The sequence below is a fragment of the Oncorhynchus masou genome, chromosome 10 (genome assembly GCF_036934945.1).
Source record: "Oncorhynchus masou masou isolate Uvic2021 chromosome 10, UVic_Omas_1.1, whole genome shotgun sequence".
NCBI lineage: Eukaryota > Metazoa > Chordata > Actinopteri > Salmoniformes > Salmonidae > Oncorhynchus > Oncorhynchus masou.
The window spans coordinates 41,082,579-41,097,544 of record NC_088221.1 but is presented as its reverse complement, the minus strand read 5'-3'; the positions used below and the strand labels follow the sequence as shown (position 1 = coordinate 41,097,544).

At 41.0% G+C, this 14,966-nt stretch overlaps 1 protein-coding gene across 4 annotated transcripts in view; it reads right to left on the bottom strand.

The window, feature by feature from the left end:
- The window catches only part of LOC135547635 (NEDD8-conjugating enzyme UBE2F-like), a 167,472-nt gene extending 153,539 nt beyond the window's left edge, over positions 1-13,933 (bottom strand). For 2 of the 4 annotated variants that reach the window (XM_064976807.1, XM_064976808.1), the window contains exons 1-4: positions 13,730-13,933; positions 9,727-9,863; positions 3,986-4,015; positions 2,160-2,225 (exon numbers count right to left, since the gene is read on the bottom strand). In XM_064976807.1, the coding sequence (XP_064832879.1) occupies positions 2,160-2,225; positions 3,986-4,015; positions 9,727-9,844 (214 nt within the window). In that variant the 5' untranslated portion in view covers positions 9,845-9,863; positions 13,730-13,933. The remainder of the gene's footprint in view (positions 1-2,159; positions 2,226-3,985; positions 4,016-9,726; positions 9,864-13,729) is intronic. The other 2 variants (XM_064976809.1, XM_064976810.1) reach the window with 2 other exon arrangements.
- Positions 13,934-14,966: the final 1,033 nt, after the last annotated feature.

The following is a 14,966-nucleotide window of genomic DNA, read 5'->3' as shown; positions in this document are numbered from 1 at the left end:
TATTTTACAATGACGGCCTACCCCGGGCCAAACCCTCCCCTAGCCGGGGCGATGCTGAACCAAATAGGACTCCCGATCATAGCCGGTTGTGATACCGCCCGGGATCGAACCAGGGTCTGTCGTGACGCCTCTAGTACTGAGAGGCAGTGCTTTTAGACCGCTGCATCACTCAGGAAGAGAAGAGAATACACTTAATTCAGAGTTAAAGAGGGCTTAGAGCCTTGGCGGTGGGCACACACACACACACACAGCTCAGCAAATAAAAGGGTCTCATTTTAAAAGACTAACTGGCTGACAGCAGTGCAGAAAGAGAGTGAGAAGAGGTGTCTCCTTAACTAATACACCACATCTCTAAATGCATAATGTTCCCGCTATTCTTGGAATTTCAATTCCAGCCGGGAGAACCGGTGGGTTTTTCCAACAACACCTGTATAGTAAATTTCTCTCCTGGGTCGTTCAGCTATAAATCGCCATTATCTCTCCCACAGTTTGTGAATTTAAAAAGATCAACTTCCCCCAAAACCCAACTAATACCTTTGCAAACAGCCGAGTAAATTAAGGTTGGGATTACAATTATGTCAACAAATCATGCCCCCTTTTGCCAAGCTCCACGTGCAAATCACCCTTCCACCCACTTCACTGAATTGGATTCTGTTGTTTCATCGCCTCCAACGCGTTCAAAGGACCAAGGCCGTTTGAGGCTGAAGAGCCCTATACGGATTGACCATGCAAATGCATCCTTCTAGCAGGATGCACATGCCCTGTCAAATGGACCCTAAGATGCGGGAATAGGTGATGAGTTCGTTGGTCCCCGGTGGCAGTGTTGCCAACTTAGCGACTTTGTATATTAAACGAGTTCAGACCTCCTCAGCGACTTTTAATAGTAAAGATTATTTCGACCAATTCAGCTACTTTTTAGGCTGGCTTTGGGGAGTTTTGACACCAGGGCCAGAGTTGTTTTGAAAAAGAAGGGTCAACAATGCAAATATTGACTCTTGCATCAACTTCATGTAATTGTCAATAAAAGCCTTTGACACTTATGAAATGCTTGTAATTATACTTCAGTATTCCATAGTAACATCTGACAAAAATATCTAAAGACATCATGTTGTGGGGGTGCTTTGCTGCAGGGACTGGTGTACTTCACAAAATAGATGGCATCATGAGGATGGAAAATAAGTGGATATATTGAAGCAGCATCTCAAGACATCAGTCAGGAAGTTAAAGCTTGGTCGCAAATGGGTCTTCCAACTGGACAATGACCCCAAGCATACTTCCAAAGTTGTGGAAAAATGGCTGAAGGACAACAAAGTCAAGGTATTGGAGTGGCCATCACAAAGCGCTGACTTCAATCCAATAGAACATTTGTGGGCAGAACTGAAAAAGTGTTTGCGAGCAAGGAGACCTACAAACCTGACTCAGTTATACCAGCTCTGTCAGGAGGAATGGACCAAAATTCACCCAACTTATTGTGGGAAGCTTGTGGAAGGCAACCCAAAATATTTGACCCAAGTTCAACAATTTAACGGCAATGCTACCTAATACTAATTGAGTGTATGTCAATTTCTGACCCACTGGGAATGTGTTGAAATAAATACAAGTTTAAATAAATCATTCTCTCTACTATTATTCTGACATTTCACATTCTTAAAATGAAATGGTGATCGTAACTGACCTAAACCAGGGAATTTTTACTAGGATTAAATATCAGGAATTGTGAAAAACTGAGTTTAAATGTATTTGGATAAGGTGTATGTAAACTTCTGACTTCAACTGTATATACTACCTCAACTAACCGGTGCCACCACCACATTGACTCTGTACCGGCATCCCCCCCGTATATATTGTTATTTTTACTGCTGCTCTTTAATTACTTGTTACTATTCTCTCTTATTCTTATCCATATTTATTTTTTAAACTGCACTGGTTGTTCGGGACTTGTAAGTAAACACATGTGACTAATAACATTTGATTTGATCTAAGTACCTACCTCTGAAGACTAAAGGGATTATAAAGAGCTTCCAAACTGCCACCATATCATAACTACCACGGTAACGAGCTAACTGCACACTTTTGTTCTAGATTTGTTATTTTATGTTATTATGTGTCTCCAAACACACAGGTTGGATATTAGTGAGATGGAGGGTGGCTGGTCTTACCTGGAGAGACAGCTAGCTGAAAGTGGTGTAGCTTGTTCTCATCAGGGAAGCTGGCTTTACACGTACCTGGGATAAGGAGGAGGAAGTGGGAGAAGAGAGAGCGATAAGGGCATTTATAAACTGGGTGGTTTGAGCCCTGAATGCTGATTGGCAGAAAGCAGTGGTATTTCAGACAATATACCATGGGTATGACAAAACATTTATTTGTACTGCTCTAATTACCTTGGTAACCAGTTTCTAATAGCAATAAAGCACCTCAGGGGTTGTGGTATATGGCCAAAGTACCACGACTAATGTCTGTATCGAGAACAGGCCTTAGCCGTGATATATTGGTCATATACCACAACCCTGAGGTGCCTTACGGACTTAATATCTCAGTTGTTACTAGCTAACGATTACAGTTGCATTTATCTTCGCTGGGAAATGTAGATGGATTCACATAGTTATCTTAATCTATGTGTGCATTATACATCTAGGTCTAGCTTATCTCATCTGTGTTATGCTAATATACACTGAGTGTACAAATCATTATGAAAAACTGTTCTTTCCATGACATACACTGACCAGGTTAATCCAGGGGAAAGGTATGATCTCTTATTGATGTCACTAGTTAAATCCAATTCAAATCCGTGTAGATGAAGGGAAGGAGACAGGCTAAATAAGGATTTTTAAGCCTTGAGACATGAATTGTGTGTGTGCAATTCACAGAGTGAATGTGCAAGACAAAATATTTAAGTGCCTTTGAATAGGGTATGGTAGTAGGTGACAGGTGCACCGGTTTGTGTCAAGAACTGCAACGCTGCTGGGGTTTTCACGCTCAACAGTTTCCCATGTGTATCAAGAATGTTCCACCACCGGGGAGTCAGGTAGCCTAGTGGTTAGAGCGTTGGACTAGAAACCGAAAGGTTGCAAGATTGAATCCCCAAGCTGACAAGGTAAAAATCTGTTGTTCTGCCCCTGAAACCCTTTGTTTCTAGGCCGTCATTGAAAATAAGAATTTGACCTTAACTGACTTGCCTAGTTAAAATAAGGTAAAATAAATGTAAAAAAAAAAAAAGGACATCCAGCCAACTTCACACAACTGTGGGACACATTGGAATAAACATGGGCCAGTATCCCTGTGGAACGCTTTAGACAGTCCACGCCCCTACAATGTGAGGCTGTTCTGAGGGCAAAAGGGGGGGTGAAACTCAATACCACCCTGCATACCACTGCTGGCTTGCTTCTGAAGCTAAGCAGGGTTGGTCCTGGATGGGAGACCAGATGCTGCTGGATGTGGTGTTGGGGGGCCAGTAGGAGGCACTCTTTCCTCTGGTCTAAAAAAAAATATCCCAATGCTCCAGGGCAGTGATTGGGGACACTGCCCTGTGTAGGGTGCCTTCTTTCGGATGGGATGTTAAACGGGTGTCCTGACTTTCTGAGGTCATTAAAGATCCCAGTATCGTAAGGATGTCAACCCCGGTGTCCTGGCTAAATTCCCAATCTGGCCTTCAAACCACCTAATAACCCCCAGTTTACAATTGGCTCATTCATCCCCCTCCTTTCCCCTGTAACTACTCCCCAGGTTGTTGCTGCAAATGAGAGCGTGTTCTCAGACAACTTACCTGGATAAATAAACAAAAAATATTTGGCTGTGGTAGTAAGCAGTCACATCATCTGCCAATGGCTCTGAATCCCCCCCTGGTGTTCAGACTGGAGCACTACACTACAGCTGAGCCAGCCACTGCTGTCTACACAGTGAGACTAATGAGCCATCAGAACATTAAAACCACAAATCAGCTATTGTATAATGTTACACTGCATAGTGTTAAAGGGTGTATACTTACTAGGGAGGTTGGCTTCAAGTTCTGCAACTTCTGCAATGAGAGAGAAGGAGGGAGGGGGAGACAAACTAAGAACGCATCCTGCTTGCGTTGGTAGCTCGGAATGAGCAGTCAGTGGTGCGCACCAAATCCTACAGGAACAACACATCCTCTCCCACACTCCCTTCCCAGTCTCTCCTGTCTCCCTCAGACCTTTGTTGTTTGGATGCTACAAACTAACTAGAGGAGATGCCCAAAATAACCTTGCAAAACAGTTACCTCATCATTCATAGGCTGAGTGTGTCACTAAAACAAAATGTTATGAAACTGTAGCTACACATTGTAATTATGCATCTCATAAATCAGGGTGCAAATAACTCAAACAAAAAAAGACAATAGGATGGATAGATCAGACTTGCAGACGATTCAGCAAATCATTTGTACCTGGTAACCAAGTCAGGTTGTCTACAGACAGAATCAAGTGGAGCAGACCTAACTCAGCAGGAGGAAGGGTTTGCATTGCAAGCACACACACACACACTCTCTCTTCACAGTCCCCAAGTGCAGAACAGACTATGGGAGGTGCATAGTACTATAAAGAGCCATGAAAACATGGAACTCTATTTCACATCATTTTAAATGGAGAATTAGATTAAAATACACCTTATGGAACAGCGGGGACTGTGAAGCAACACAAACAGACACATGATAACATACGCACTATACACACATGTACTTGTGCTGTAGATATGTGGTAGTAGAAGCCTGAGCGCACACACTTTATATGTTGTGAAATCTGTTGTGAATGTATAACTGCTTTAATGTTGCTGGACCCCAGGAAGAGTAGCTGCTGATGCTTGAGAATGCTATATTTTTACCCCCTTTCCAGACAGACCAGTGTATGACTGTATAGTAACAGTAACACTATGGTGTCTTGTCGGGAGAGAAGGGGTTACACTTTGTGTTCCTCTTTCCTTACAATCCCTGCTGGCGCTCTGACTACAGTAAATGAGGCTTTGACACAGTGCTGTGCTAGCAATACTAAAACAATAAATCATGAGAAAATTGAGATTGGAAAGTGCAAACTTTACATGGATTATACAATGACTAGTCTGGTGTAGTTTATGCTCCACACTGCGCAGCATGTTCCCACTCTCAGATCTCAGAGAATGCCGTCAGTAGATGTTGGGGTGGATAATTAAAGTTGCAATATGCAGGAATCGTTCCACCATTTCCTGGCTGCTAAAATTATAATAGTTTGCCTAATTTCAGTATGACATAAAACAAGCAAGTATAGTGTAGAGAAACATTGTACCCTCTAAACCGCTTTAAAATATATTTTTTATAACCAACAGTATTGTATTTTCTGCAGTTTCATGCTGGTGTACAAAACCAAAAGTAAAATGACTCAAAAATTAAACACAGAAATAGTGCACGTCGCACACTTCTTAGAATTGTTTTCAATGAGAACGACAGATCTTCATATTTCTATGTGAATTTCGTCAGGTCGCTCAGCCAAAAAGTTACATGTTTCAGCTTTAAAAGAGGATGCTTGTTCTACCACATTATGGAACAGTGGTAGGACAATAAACAGTGAATATGGCGGTAATAGGACAGTAATAGAGACTGACAAGGACAGGGGAGGAAGAGAGGAAAGATACATCTGAATCCGCAAAGGAGTCTCGAGCTGATGATGATGCTACCTCAGAACAACGTTCCGGTCTTGCCACCTCCTCAATCACTTCACTGGACAGATGAGCACAAAAAGAGATGAGACTCTTAGCTAGATATTAAAGAAACACTAAAGAGGAAGTGGGCAAAATATGACCTCTCCTATTGTTCCTCTGGAGGACTGACTCTGCAGGCTAAGAAGACGTAAGATAACAGCAAACTCAAATGACAGAAGGAACTTAAGAACTTTATTTGACCTGAACTACCCAGGAAGTGAAAAAAAAAATTGCCATTGGTCTAAAATAAAAAAACAATACTTGGGAGGAAACATGGGGCAGAGACTGGGGAGAGAACATCCAATGTGATTGTGAACAGGAAGACATCCATCTAATTTGCATAAGATAGGCTTTAGACTTGGAGTCTGAATGGATATAAAAGATTTAAAAAAAAAAAAAAAAAAACAGGAACTAAAGAGCTTGAGAGAGAAAATGGGAGCATGTAAAGAAAAGGAGAGGAAAGCGAAAGGAGAGGTAAGCGGTCTAGGGAGGAAGATTAAGGGGAGGGAAAGACTATAAAGAGTGAGCAACAGGACAATTGTGATCAATGTACAATTGGACAAATGTAAAGACAGACAGTATGGAAAGAGTATGAAAAAAAGAGACACGGAAAGATGGAACCTTTGAAATTCATGAGAAGAGAAATACTGCTTAAGGCCCTGGAAGCTCTCATTCAGGGGCAAGAAGATTGAGATCAGGGGATAAAGCGAGGCAGGAAGAGAGACAAAAAGAGAGAGATATCTGAGCTGGAACGCAGGAGAGGACGAGGGGGACAAAACCCACCCCGACAAACAGTTCCATGGGCCGCTGCATGAATACTAAAACCAAAGGCAGATTAGACAACCCAGACAGACAGTGAAGCCAGACTGCCTATATTCCCTATATCCCAAATATCATCCTGCCTGTACTGTCTACAGAACAGTCTACACTGACCTCCAGCATTAGTTGAGCTGCGCACACCTATAGATCCTTTCATATGTATCTTGTGTTATTTTATGACTGGTTATGACACCTACATAAGAGTGTCAAAAACCACCACACAAGGCAAAGCATTCCATTACACAATAGCCGATATGTCAACACTATTTGTATATATTTATTTATTTATTGACCATGTTAAATTATCCTTGTAATTGCACACACATTTTTATCAGACACGCACCCACCCCAATGCTCTGTTGCTGATGACTGGGATGATTGCAGGGCCAGGGCAAGACACCCTAATTTGACTGGTGACTGATGTAAGGGCATGTCTGAAGTGAAACAGTATGGACATAATGCTTCATGACAGAGTCATAAAGTGTATTTTCTACAAGTTATTTAAAATACGGAAAAAAAACATGACTAAAGAATTAATTACAACAACTAAAAGATTTAACAAAAAAAGCTTTCAAACTAAAATGACATTTCTTGTCAGAGAAAAAACTAATTTGAATAAATTTTTGACACTCTTATTTTTGGTATTTTTTATTTTTATTAGGATTCCCATTGGCTGTTGCAAAATCAGAAGCTACTCTTGCTAGGATCCACACAAAACATGACAATGCAGAACATTAGACAATAACAGCTCAAGGACATAACTACATACATTTTAAAACGGTACACATAGCCTACATATCAAGACATACACACAAAATCTACAGTACCAGTCAAAAGTTTGGACATCTACTCATTCAAGGGTTTTTCTTAATTTTTACTATTTTCTACATTGTAGAATAATAGTGAAGACATGACAACTACGAAATAACACACATGGGATGAGTTGGAGCGCAGAGTGAAGGAAAAGCAGCCAACAAGTGCTCAGCATTATTGGCAACTCCTTCAAGACTGTTGGAAAAGCAATCCAGGTGAAGCTGGTTGAGAGAATGCCAAGAGTGTGCAAAGCTGTCATCAAAAATCTTAAATATTAAATATATTTAGTTTTTCCCCCACACTTTTTGGTTACTACATGATTTCATATGTGTTATTTCATAGTTTTGATGTTTTCACTAGTATTCTACAATGTAAAAAAAAATAAAAATACAGAAAAACCCTGGAATGAGAAGGTATGTCCAAACCTTTTACTGGTGCTGTAGGTCAAATAGGGGAGAGGGGTTGTGCCATGTAGATGTCATAACCAGCCATACAATATTGCAATATATGTTATCACAAGTGTGGTAAAAACGTATGTATTTTTCCACATATACACGTCCTATGTGTTTCAATCAAATCAAATATATGCACTGAGCTTGTTGGATACTTTAAGTGAAGTGTTTGATGAAATAATTAAGACACAATGCCTAGAGGGTTAATTGATGAGGGTAAATTGATTTGATTGTGCTGGGCCTGGCTCAGACTTGCTGTGCAGCATAAAAAATATAAAAAAAGACAGCTAGTGACTGTGTGACGAGCACCCATTGTCTCACTCTCCTTCCTGCTGCAGCGACCACCACAGAACACCAACAGTGTTTATTGCGATGTCTGTGTTGCTGAAGCTGTAACATATATACAGCCATTTCTGACTGAAAAGTTGTAACCGAAATCCCTCATTGGTTGAGGAAAAGCATTCCTTATTCCCTCAACCCTTGCACTCTTTACGTGACATACGTATGCACGTGTCAAAGGGCCTGACCTATGGCATATCATAATCACATCAAGAAATTGGTAATAAACTCTGAAAAACGTGACACATGTGAAACATGTTTTTCCTAACCACCGTGCTTCTACACCTGCATTGCTTGCTGTTTGGGGTTTTAGGCTGGGTTTCTGTACAGCACTTTGAGATATCAGCTGATGTACGAAGGGCTATATAAATAAATTTGATTTGATTTGAGTTGAAAGCAAAATGGATACAGAGGACGTGACAAATAAACTTGAAACGGGAGAATGTTTACTAGTTGCTTGGGAGGTAAAGGGGAAGTCAGATGTGTGGAATAAATGTGACTAGTTGTGGAAAACACTGGAGAGCAAGAAAAAAAAAGGGAAGGAGGGGCTTCCAACTTTGTGGCAACAGTTTAGGGAAGGCAATTTCCTGTTGGGGAAGGCAATTTCCTGTTTCAGCATGACAAAAGCACATTTGTTATAAAATAATCTTATTCTTATTGGTGTTGTTCTTACATAATATAACCATATACAATTTCAGTAGCAAATGTCTTAGACTGATGGACTGTGCCATCCCCACGGCCTCCACAATGGATCAGTCCACTCAGACAGGAGCCAAACAGACAGATGTCTTGTAAACCATGATCATCATTATTTCTTTATTTTGCTACCACTCGACTAAAGAACTCTTGGTCGACCAACAGCCTAGCGACCAAACAATTGACCAGTCAGCCCTATAATATATATATGGACGTGACAGTGTTATGACAGGCTATGACATGTTATGTCAGCTGTTGTGACATGGTTATGACTGTGTCATAACACTGGGTGTCAAGTGTTACCAACTTTTCTAACTAAAATAAAGAGATATTGGACATCCTTTTACTGTATAATATTCTGTAGTCTACACTAGAGGTCGACCTCTAGTCTACACATTTTGCCATTATTATGCTGTGTTCTTATGCTATCCGAGTGACTCAAACATTCTAACAAAATCTATACCATGACATTTAAAAAATGCAAATAAAAAAAGTATTCTCCCAACTGTCTAGTGTTTATTTGGGAGATTCTTAGTTCTCAAAGATTATCTTATTTTAAAAAATATATAGCTCCATTATTTTTTTCTACATTCTTCATATCTGGTTTAAGTTGTTCAAGTTGATATTGAAAACGTTTTACCATAGCAAAAAAAATATATAGCTCTATTATTCATATCTGGTTTTAGTTGTTCAAGTTGATATTGAAAACGTTTTACCATAGCAAAAAAAATACAAATGGAGATATATTTTTGTGCATGGCAGTGACGATTTAGCAGCAGCGACCCAACTCTGCTAAATGAATATATAGGAAATACTGGCATTACAAAGAAGCACAGCCAGGTCCATCCGTATGCTAGTGTGAAAAGAGTTACTGGAGGAGATCCATATATACATGTAGAGAACGTTGTGTGTATTGTACCTTTGATGAGCAGTCGGTCCCTGATAGAGACCCTGTGAGAGGAGTCGGAGGGGCCCCCAGGGGGACGGCCAGTCTTCACCCCCTCATCCCTCTTCAGCTTACTGGCCAACGTCAGCATGGCTGCCCCGCGCTCTCTCCTGAAAACACACAATGACATGACAGAGCAGTTGGTCAGTGACTGTGACACATGTAGTGATATTACAATAGAACATGACCAATTAATAATAGCAGTAGGCTATATAGACACACCCAACATGAAAAAAAAATGAAATAACCTGGCACTCAAATCCCTGAATACACTAGTTTGCAGTTCACAAGTTCATTAGACAAAGTAAAGTCCTGCCAGAGCACGTACAGGAATACTGCCACTCAACAACCACTTTGGCCGCCAGATTGTGACTGAATGTGTTAGTGACAAGTACCCCATTAGATAGCCTTTTGACCCCTGAGGGCTCAGTGGAATTAGGACACCAGTCACCCAGCACCTCCGGGACCAGCCTCATTATCCCAAAAGTCACTGCAGCATCGAAGTTGCTGATAACAACAATGGCTCCTCAACCACATGACCTGGTGACTCCTTCATGCAACTGGAATCTTCGCTGTCAATGGGAATTACATGCGATGTGAAACATGTTTGATAGACTGGCACAGTGGCACAACTAATGGAATGAATCCAAAATCACTTATCTTGACAGTTGGCAGCAAGAATGTTTAGACGGTCATGCTTGACTACAAAATCAGACTTATTCTTCTAGTTACCTTTCTTCAGTGCATAATTAGTTACCTAAATAGAGTTTTTAGACAGTTTTATAGTGTTTAAGTCAGACTTAATTAAAGCATTACTTTAAAACAATGCCCATGTCTGACAGCTCCTCTGTGTTTTAATGGGCTGAACTTCTCTGTTCTCCTCAATCACTTGCCTAGGCTACATTCTAGTCTACCACCACAGGGGAGAGTCCAACCAACCAATTCTAGCTAGCCTATTCCCCCTGGCATTCCCTTTAGGTGTGCATAGGCTAGGTATAAGCAATGTCCCAGTGGTTTGGGCAGGGCCCAGGCTGGGGGATAGGCATAGAGGCCAGGTGGTGTTGTTTTCAGAAAAAGTCCCAACAGGAACCATTTTATAAGTCAGCCCTAATGGACCCAGAATAGAGCTTGTCCTAGCCTAATACAAGTTTGTCCCACACAGACAAATACCATGACAGGAATGCTTAAAACTGTAAGAGGGAGAGGTATTCACTTCCCAGCTGTTCACACCATTGATCAGGATGAGTAGACTAATTACAGCCAGGCTAATTAACGGGAAATGATAAAATAGCTGACGATGATTAGGTGTTCTAATTCCAATTAGGCTGACAATGATTAGGTGTTCTAATTCCAATTAGGCTGACAATGATTAGGTGTTCTAATTCCAATTAGGCTGACATTGAGAGAGATCATGCACAGCTCTGTAGGCAGTCTTTAGACAGTTTTTCCTTTAATCAGCTTGTTTACTAAGTGTTCCCAGTGGTCAACTTAGTCTGAATATGAGCAGATGGCTGGCATCATGCAGGTTTCAACTCCAGTTCTTCAGTCAACACAACGCAATCTAGCGCCAGCTTGGCAGCCAAGGACAAACTGCCAGGAGAGGAGCAAAAGCACAACAGTACACAGTAGTTCAGTCAGACTAGCCTTCTGTATGAGTCATTCACCCGCTGTGAGACTGGCTGTGCGAAGTGGTCATTCCGATGAGGTTATTCTCTCAGTTCAGCTGTGGCCGTCATAGCAAGTGGCCATCATAGCTGGCTAGTGGCTAGGCCAGGGGTACTCAACTCCTACCCTGCGAGGTCCAGAGCCTACTGATTTTCTGTTCTACCTAATAATTAATTGCACCCACCTGGTTTCCCAGGTCTAAAGCAGTCCTTGATTAGTGGGGAACAATGAAGAAATGCAGAGGGAATTTCTGGCTTCGAAGTCACGAGTTGAGTTTGAGAGGGCTGGGCTGTCATAGCTGGCTAGAACAGCTACCTACCCAGCCAGAATAATTCCAATAGTTCAGCTTGGCTTGAAGAATCACTGACTGAGTAGTCTACTCAGTTTCATACAAAGGAATGGAATGTGTCTGCGACTCTGCATGCATTTATGCTGCAATAATAACATTGAGGACTGCAGTCAAGCCGGCTCTTGAAGTTCACAAGTAGGCCAAATTGATACCAGACTGATAATGTTGTATTGATCCATCAAATCATGTTCCTTGTTATGAAAGTAATAGGAACAACCCCCAGGCATGGGATGACTCCATCTAAACCAGAATATCAACCCCAAAATCTTGCCACCCTAGGCTGCCTGCGAGGGAAAATGTGGAGTGAGGGCTTGTGTTCAGAGAAGTGTGTGTGAGAGAGGGTTGCCTGGGTATCAGATATCAATGTTTCCATGAAGTGTGTGCCCAGTTTGACCCCCACCTGTTTCAGTTGACACTGAAAGGTATTCATTTCCCAGCTGTTCACACCTTTGATCAGGATGCAAGTTGCCTGCCAGCCAGCAATACAGGGCATGCTCAGCCTGCACAGAACCGGCATGCATTCAGGCCTTACTTAGAAGAAGCCCGATTGCCCTAGCCATGTTTACAGACTGACAATGTAAATCATTCAACAGCTTGGATTGGCAGGTTGTTCGTCTCCCCAAATCAATGTCTGGAAACCAGACATAGAATTTTCTAGAATTCTATGTCGGGCAGAAATTATCTTTTGAGTCAGGAAAGTTTCCTTCCACGACCTCTACATGCTAGAATGATGAATAAAAGGATTGTGAGACAATATGTCCACATGAAAGTATAATTCCATAAACTTTTCAAAGGACGGGCAGTGCTTTCATCTGAAGCATGCGCAGAACCATGTAAACATTTGGAGGAGCTCAGCAGGTTGCATGCGTCTCGTGCATGTATTTTTAACTGGTGTGTATGCTCAGGTGATGTCTGAATGCACTTCCAGCGCTTTGAAAAGATGCTTAAGAATTATAATACTTTCCTATATCGTCTCACATTCCTACCGCCACATGGACCGATCACAAGGACAACCGGTAAAGTGGGTTAAAAATGTATTCTAGTCAACATTCTGCCTTGGAGAGGTCGTGAGAGGAAACTTCCCTGATTCAACCGCTAATTTCTGCCAGACATGGAATTCAACGTCGGATTTCCAGGCAAAGGGCAGAGCTGTATTGCACCAATGCAGGAAGTCCGACAAACCGATTTGTTTTCCCATGATAAGCACTGCTAGAATGATGCTGCTTAAGACATCGTTGTCATTTCCCACTTCAATTACAAGGGGAAAAAAAAGTGAAGTTCAGTTAACAGTTAGGACGTATCCGGCACGAAGGGGAGACTTGCAACAGATAGCAACCCCCCCAAAAATCTGGTTAGCTAGTTCATATCTAGAAAATACTGATAGCTAAGAGTAACTAGTTGGGGAAAAGATATGAGTTTAGCTACCTATGTGACATCAGTGTGGGAACATTATTTACCTAGTTAACTACACAACATTGTTTCTGTATAGCTAGCTAGTAAACTACAAAAGCAATGACATAGCAAGCTAACTAACATTTTAAGCTAAATAGTTAACTAGTTAAGTACCTAGACATATGAATAATTAGCTAAATAATCAGTACAGCAATCCAGTTAACCAGCTCTTAAGCGTGATATATTCTATCAAATAACAAGTTAGCTACAGCTCAACCACATATAGCAGGCTAGTTATGCCACAATCACAGATAGAACGATGAGATCTTTGGTTATGGTGTTCGCTAGCTACCGTTACCTAGCTAGATAAGAAGAAAGTTAGCTTCCAGCTAGCTGACGTTACAGACATATTCACAAACTTTTAGTTACAAGGTCAGAATGGGAAGACAACTGGATACATTCATACAAATACATCAAAAGGGTAACACGTTTCTATCAGAGACATTTAAAAATAAATATCGAATTAAATGTCACTTGGCTAGCTAATGTCTGCCCGTTGTTGTGCTTTACCTGCTTTCTCAGAGAAAAGGGCTCCGTCTAAACCATAATCAACGACGCTCGGAAGCAAAGGCTCTGGCTGCAACTGCAACAACAGATTGAAAACTGAACTTCGTTCGCCAAATAACCTTACAAATATATAATGAAATGTAAACAAGCTGACTATCAGCTGTAACAACTTCGCTCCCGGTATCATAAACAGAATTGCAGTGATTGTTCCGTTTGTTATTGTTGTCCGAGCAAATATGAAATGAGAACATTTGTTCCGCAGGAGAAAGCAAAGCAAATAGTCAAAGCAGTTTAGCAAAATAAGCAACACATTATTTCGTAGCAAGATGCTGCAATTACTCATTGACATATTTTCTTGTTTTTGATTCAATGTTGGAAGATAGAAACATGTTTATTGCTTTGTCTCACTTGCACAGGCCAATGGACTGGATAAGAATTAATAGTGTCAAAACCAGTATGATTATTTTAAAAACATTATGTTGTGTTATTTTTTGGTACAGGACATCTCAGTAGTAGTATGGTTTCCAGTTACAGCTTGCAGTCACATTTTACAACAACATGCATGAAACAGTATCCAAAAAGTAATTCACATAAAATGTGAACTCTTGAAAATCGAGGTAAAGTGGTCCACCGGCAAACACCCCAAAACCTTGGATGGTGACAGTTCTTGTTTTATTTGTCAGGACCCGGTTACAAACTCAGGTCTCCGGTGTGAGAAACAGTCACTTAGCAAACTGAGCCACTAATAGTCTGCAGAACCTAGAAGATGAGGCAGACACAGCAGTACTTGTGAAGGTTTTTTAATAAAGTAAAAAGGAAAGTTCAGGCAAAAATATAAATCCACAAGGTGGTAGGTACAGCAGAAAAAGCCTCAAAAGATAATAATAATAAAAAAAAAAAAAACAAGAACAGAGTACCACAAGCGAGTCCAACTGGCACAACAAATGTTCACAGCATCACTGGGGCTGGGTGCTAACATTCAAAAACAGAGCAAAGAACTGAGGAAAACTAAGAGTTTAAATACAATCAAGGGAAACGAGGCACAGGTGCAAATAATAACTGGGAACAAGGGAAAACAAAAGGGTCAAAAAGCACAATGGGGGCATCTAGTGACCAAAACCGGAACAACCCTGGTCAAATCCTGACATTATCGGTAATTAATCATCCCAAAGACTATTGAATCACTGTGCATCAATCTAAATTACATAATACAAAAAATCCCCATCAAAATCCATCAGTT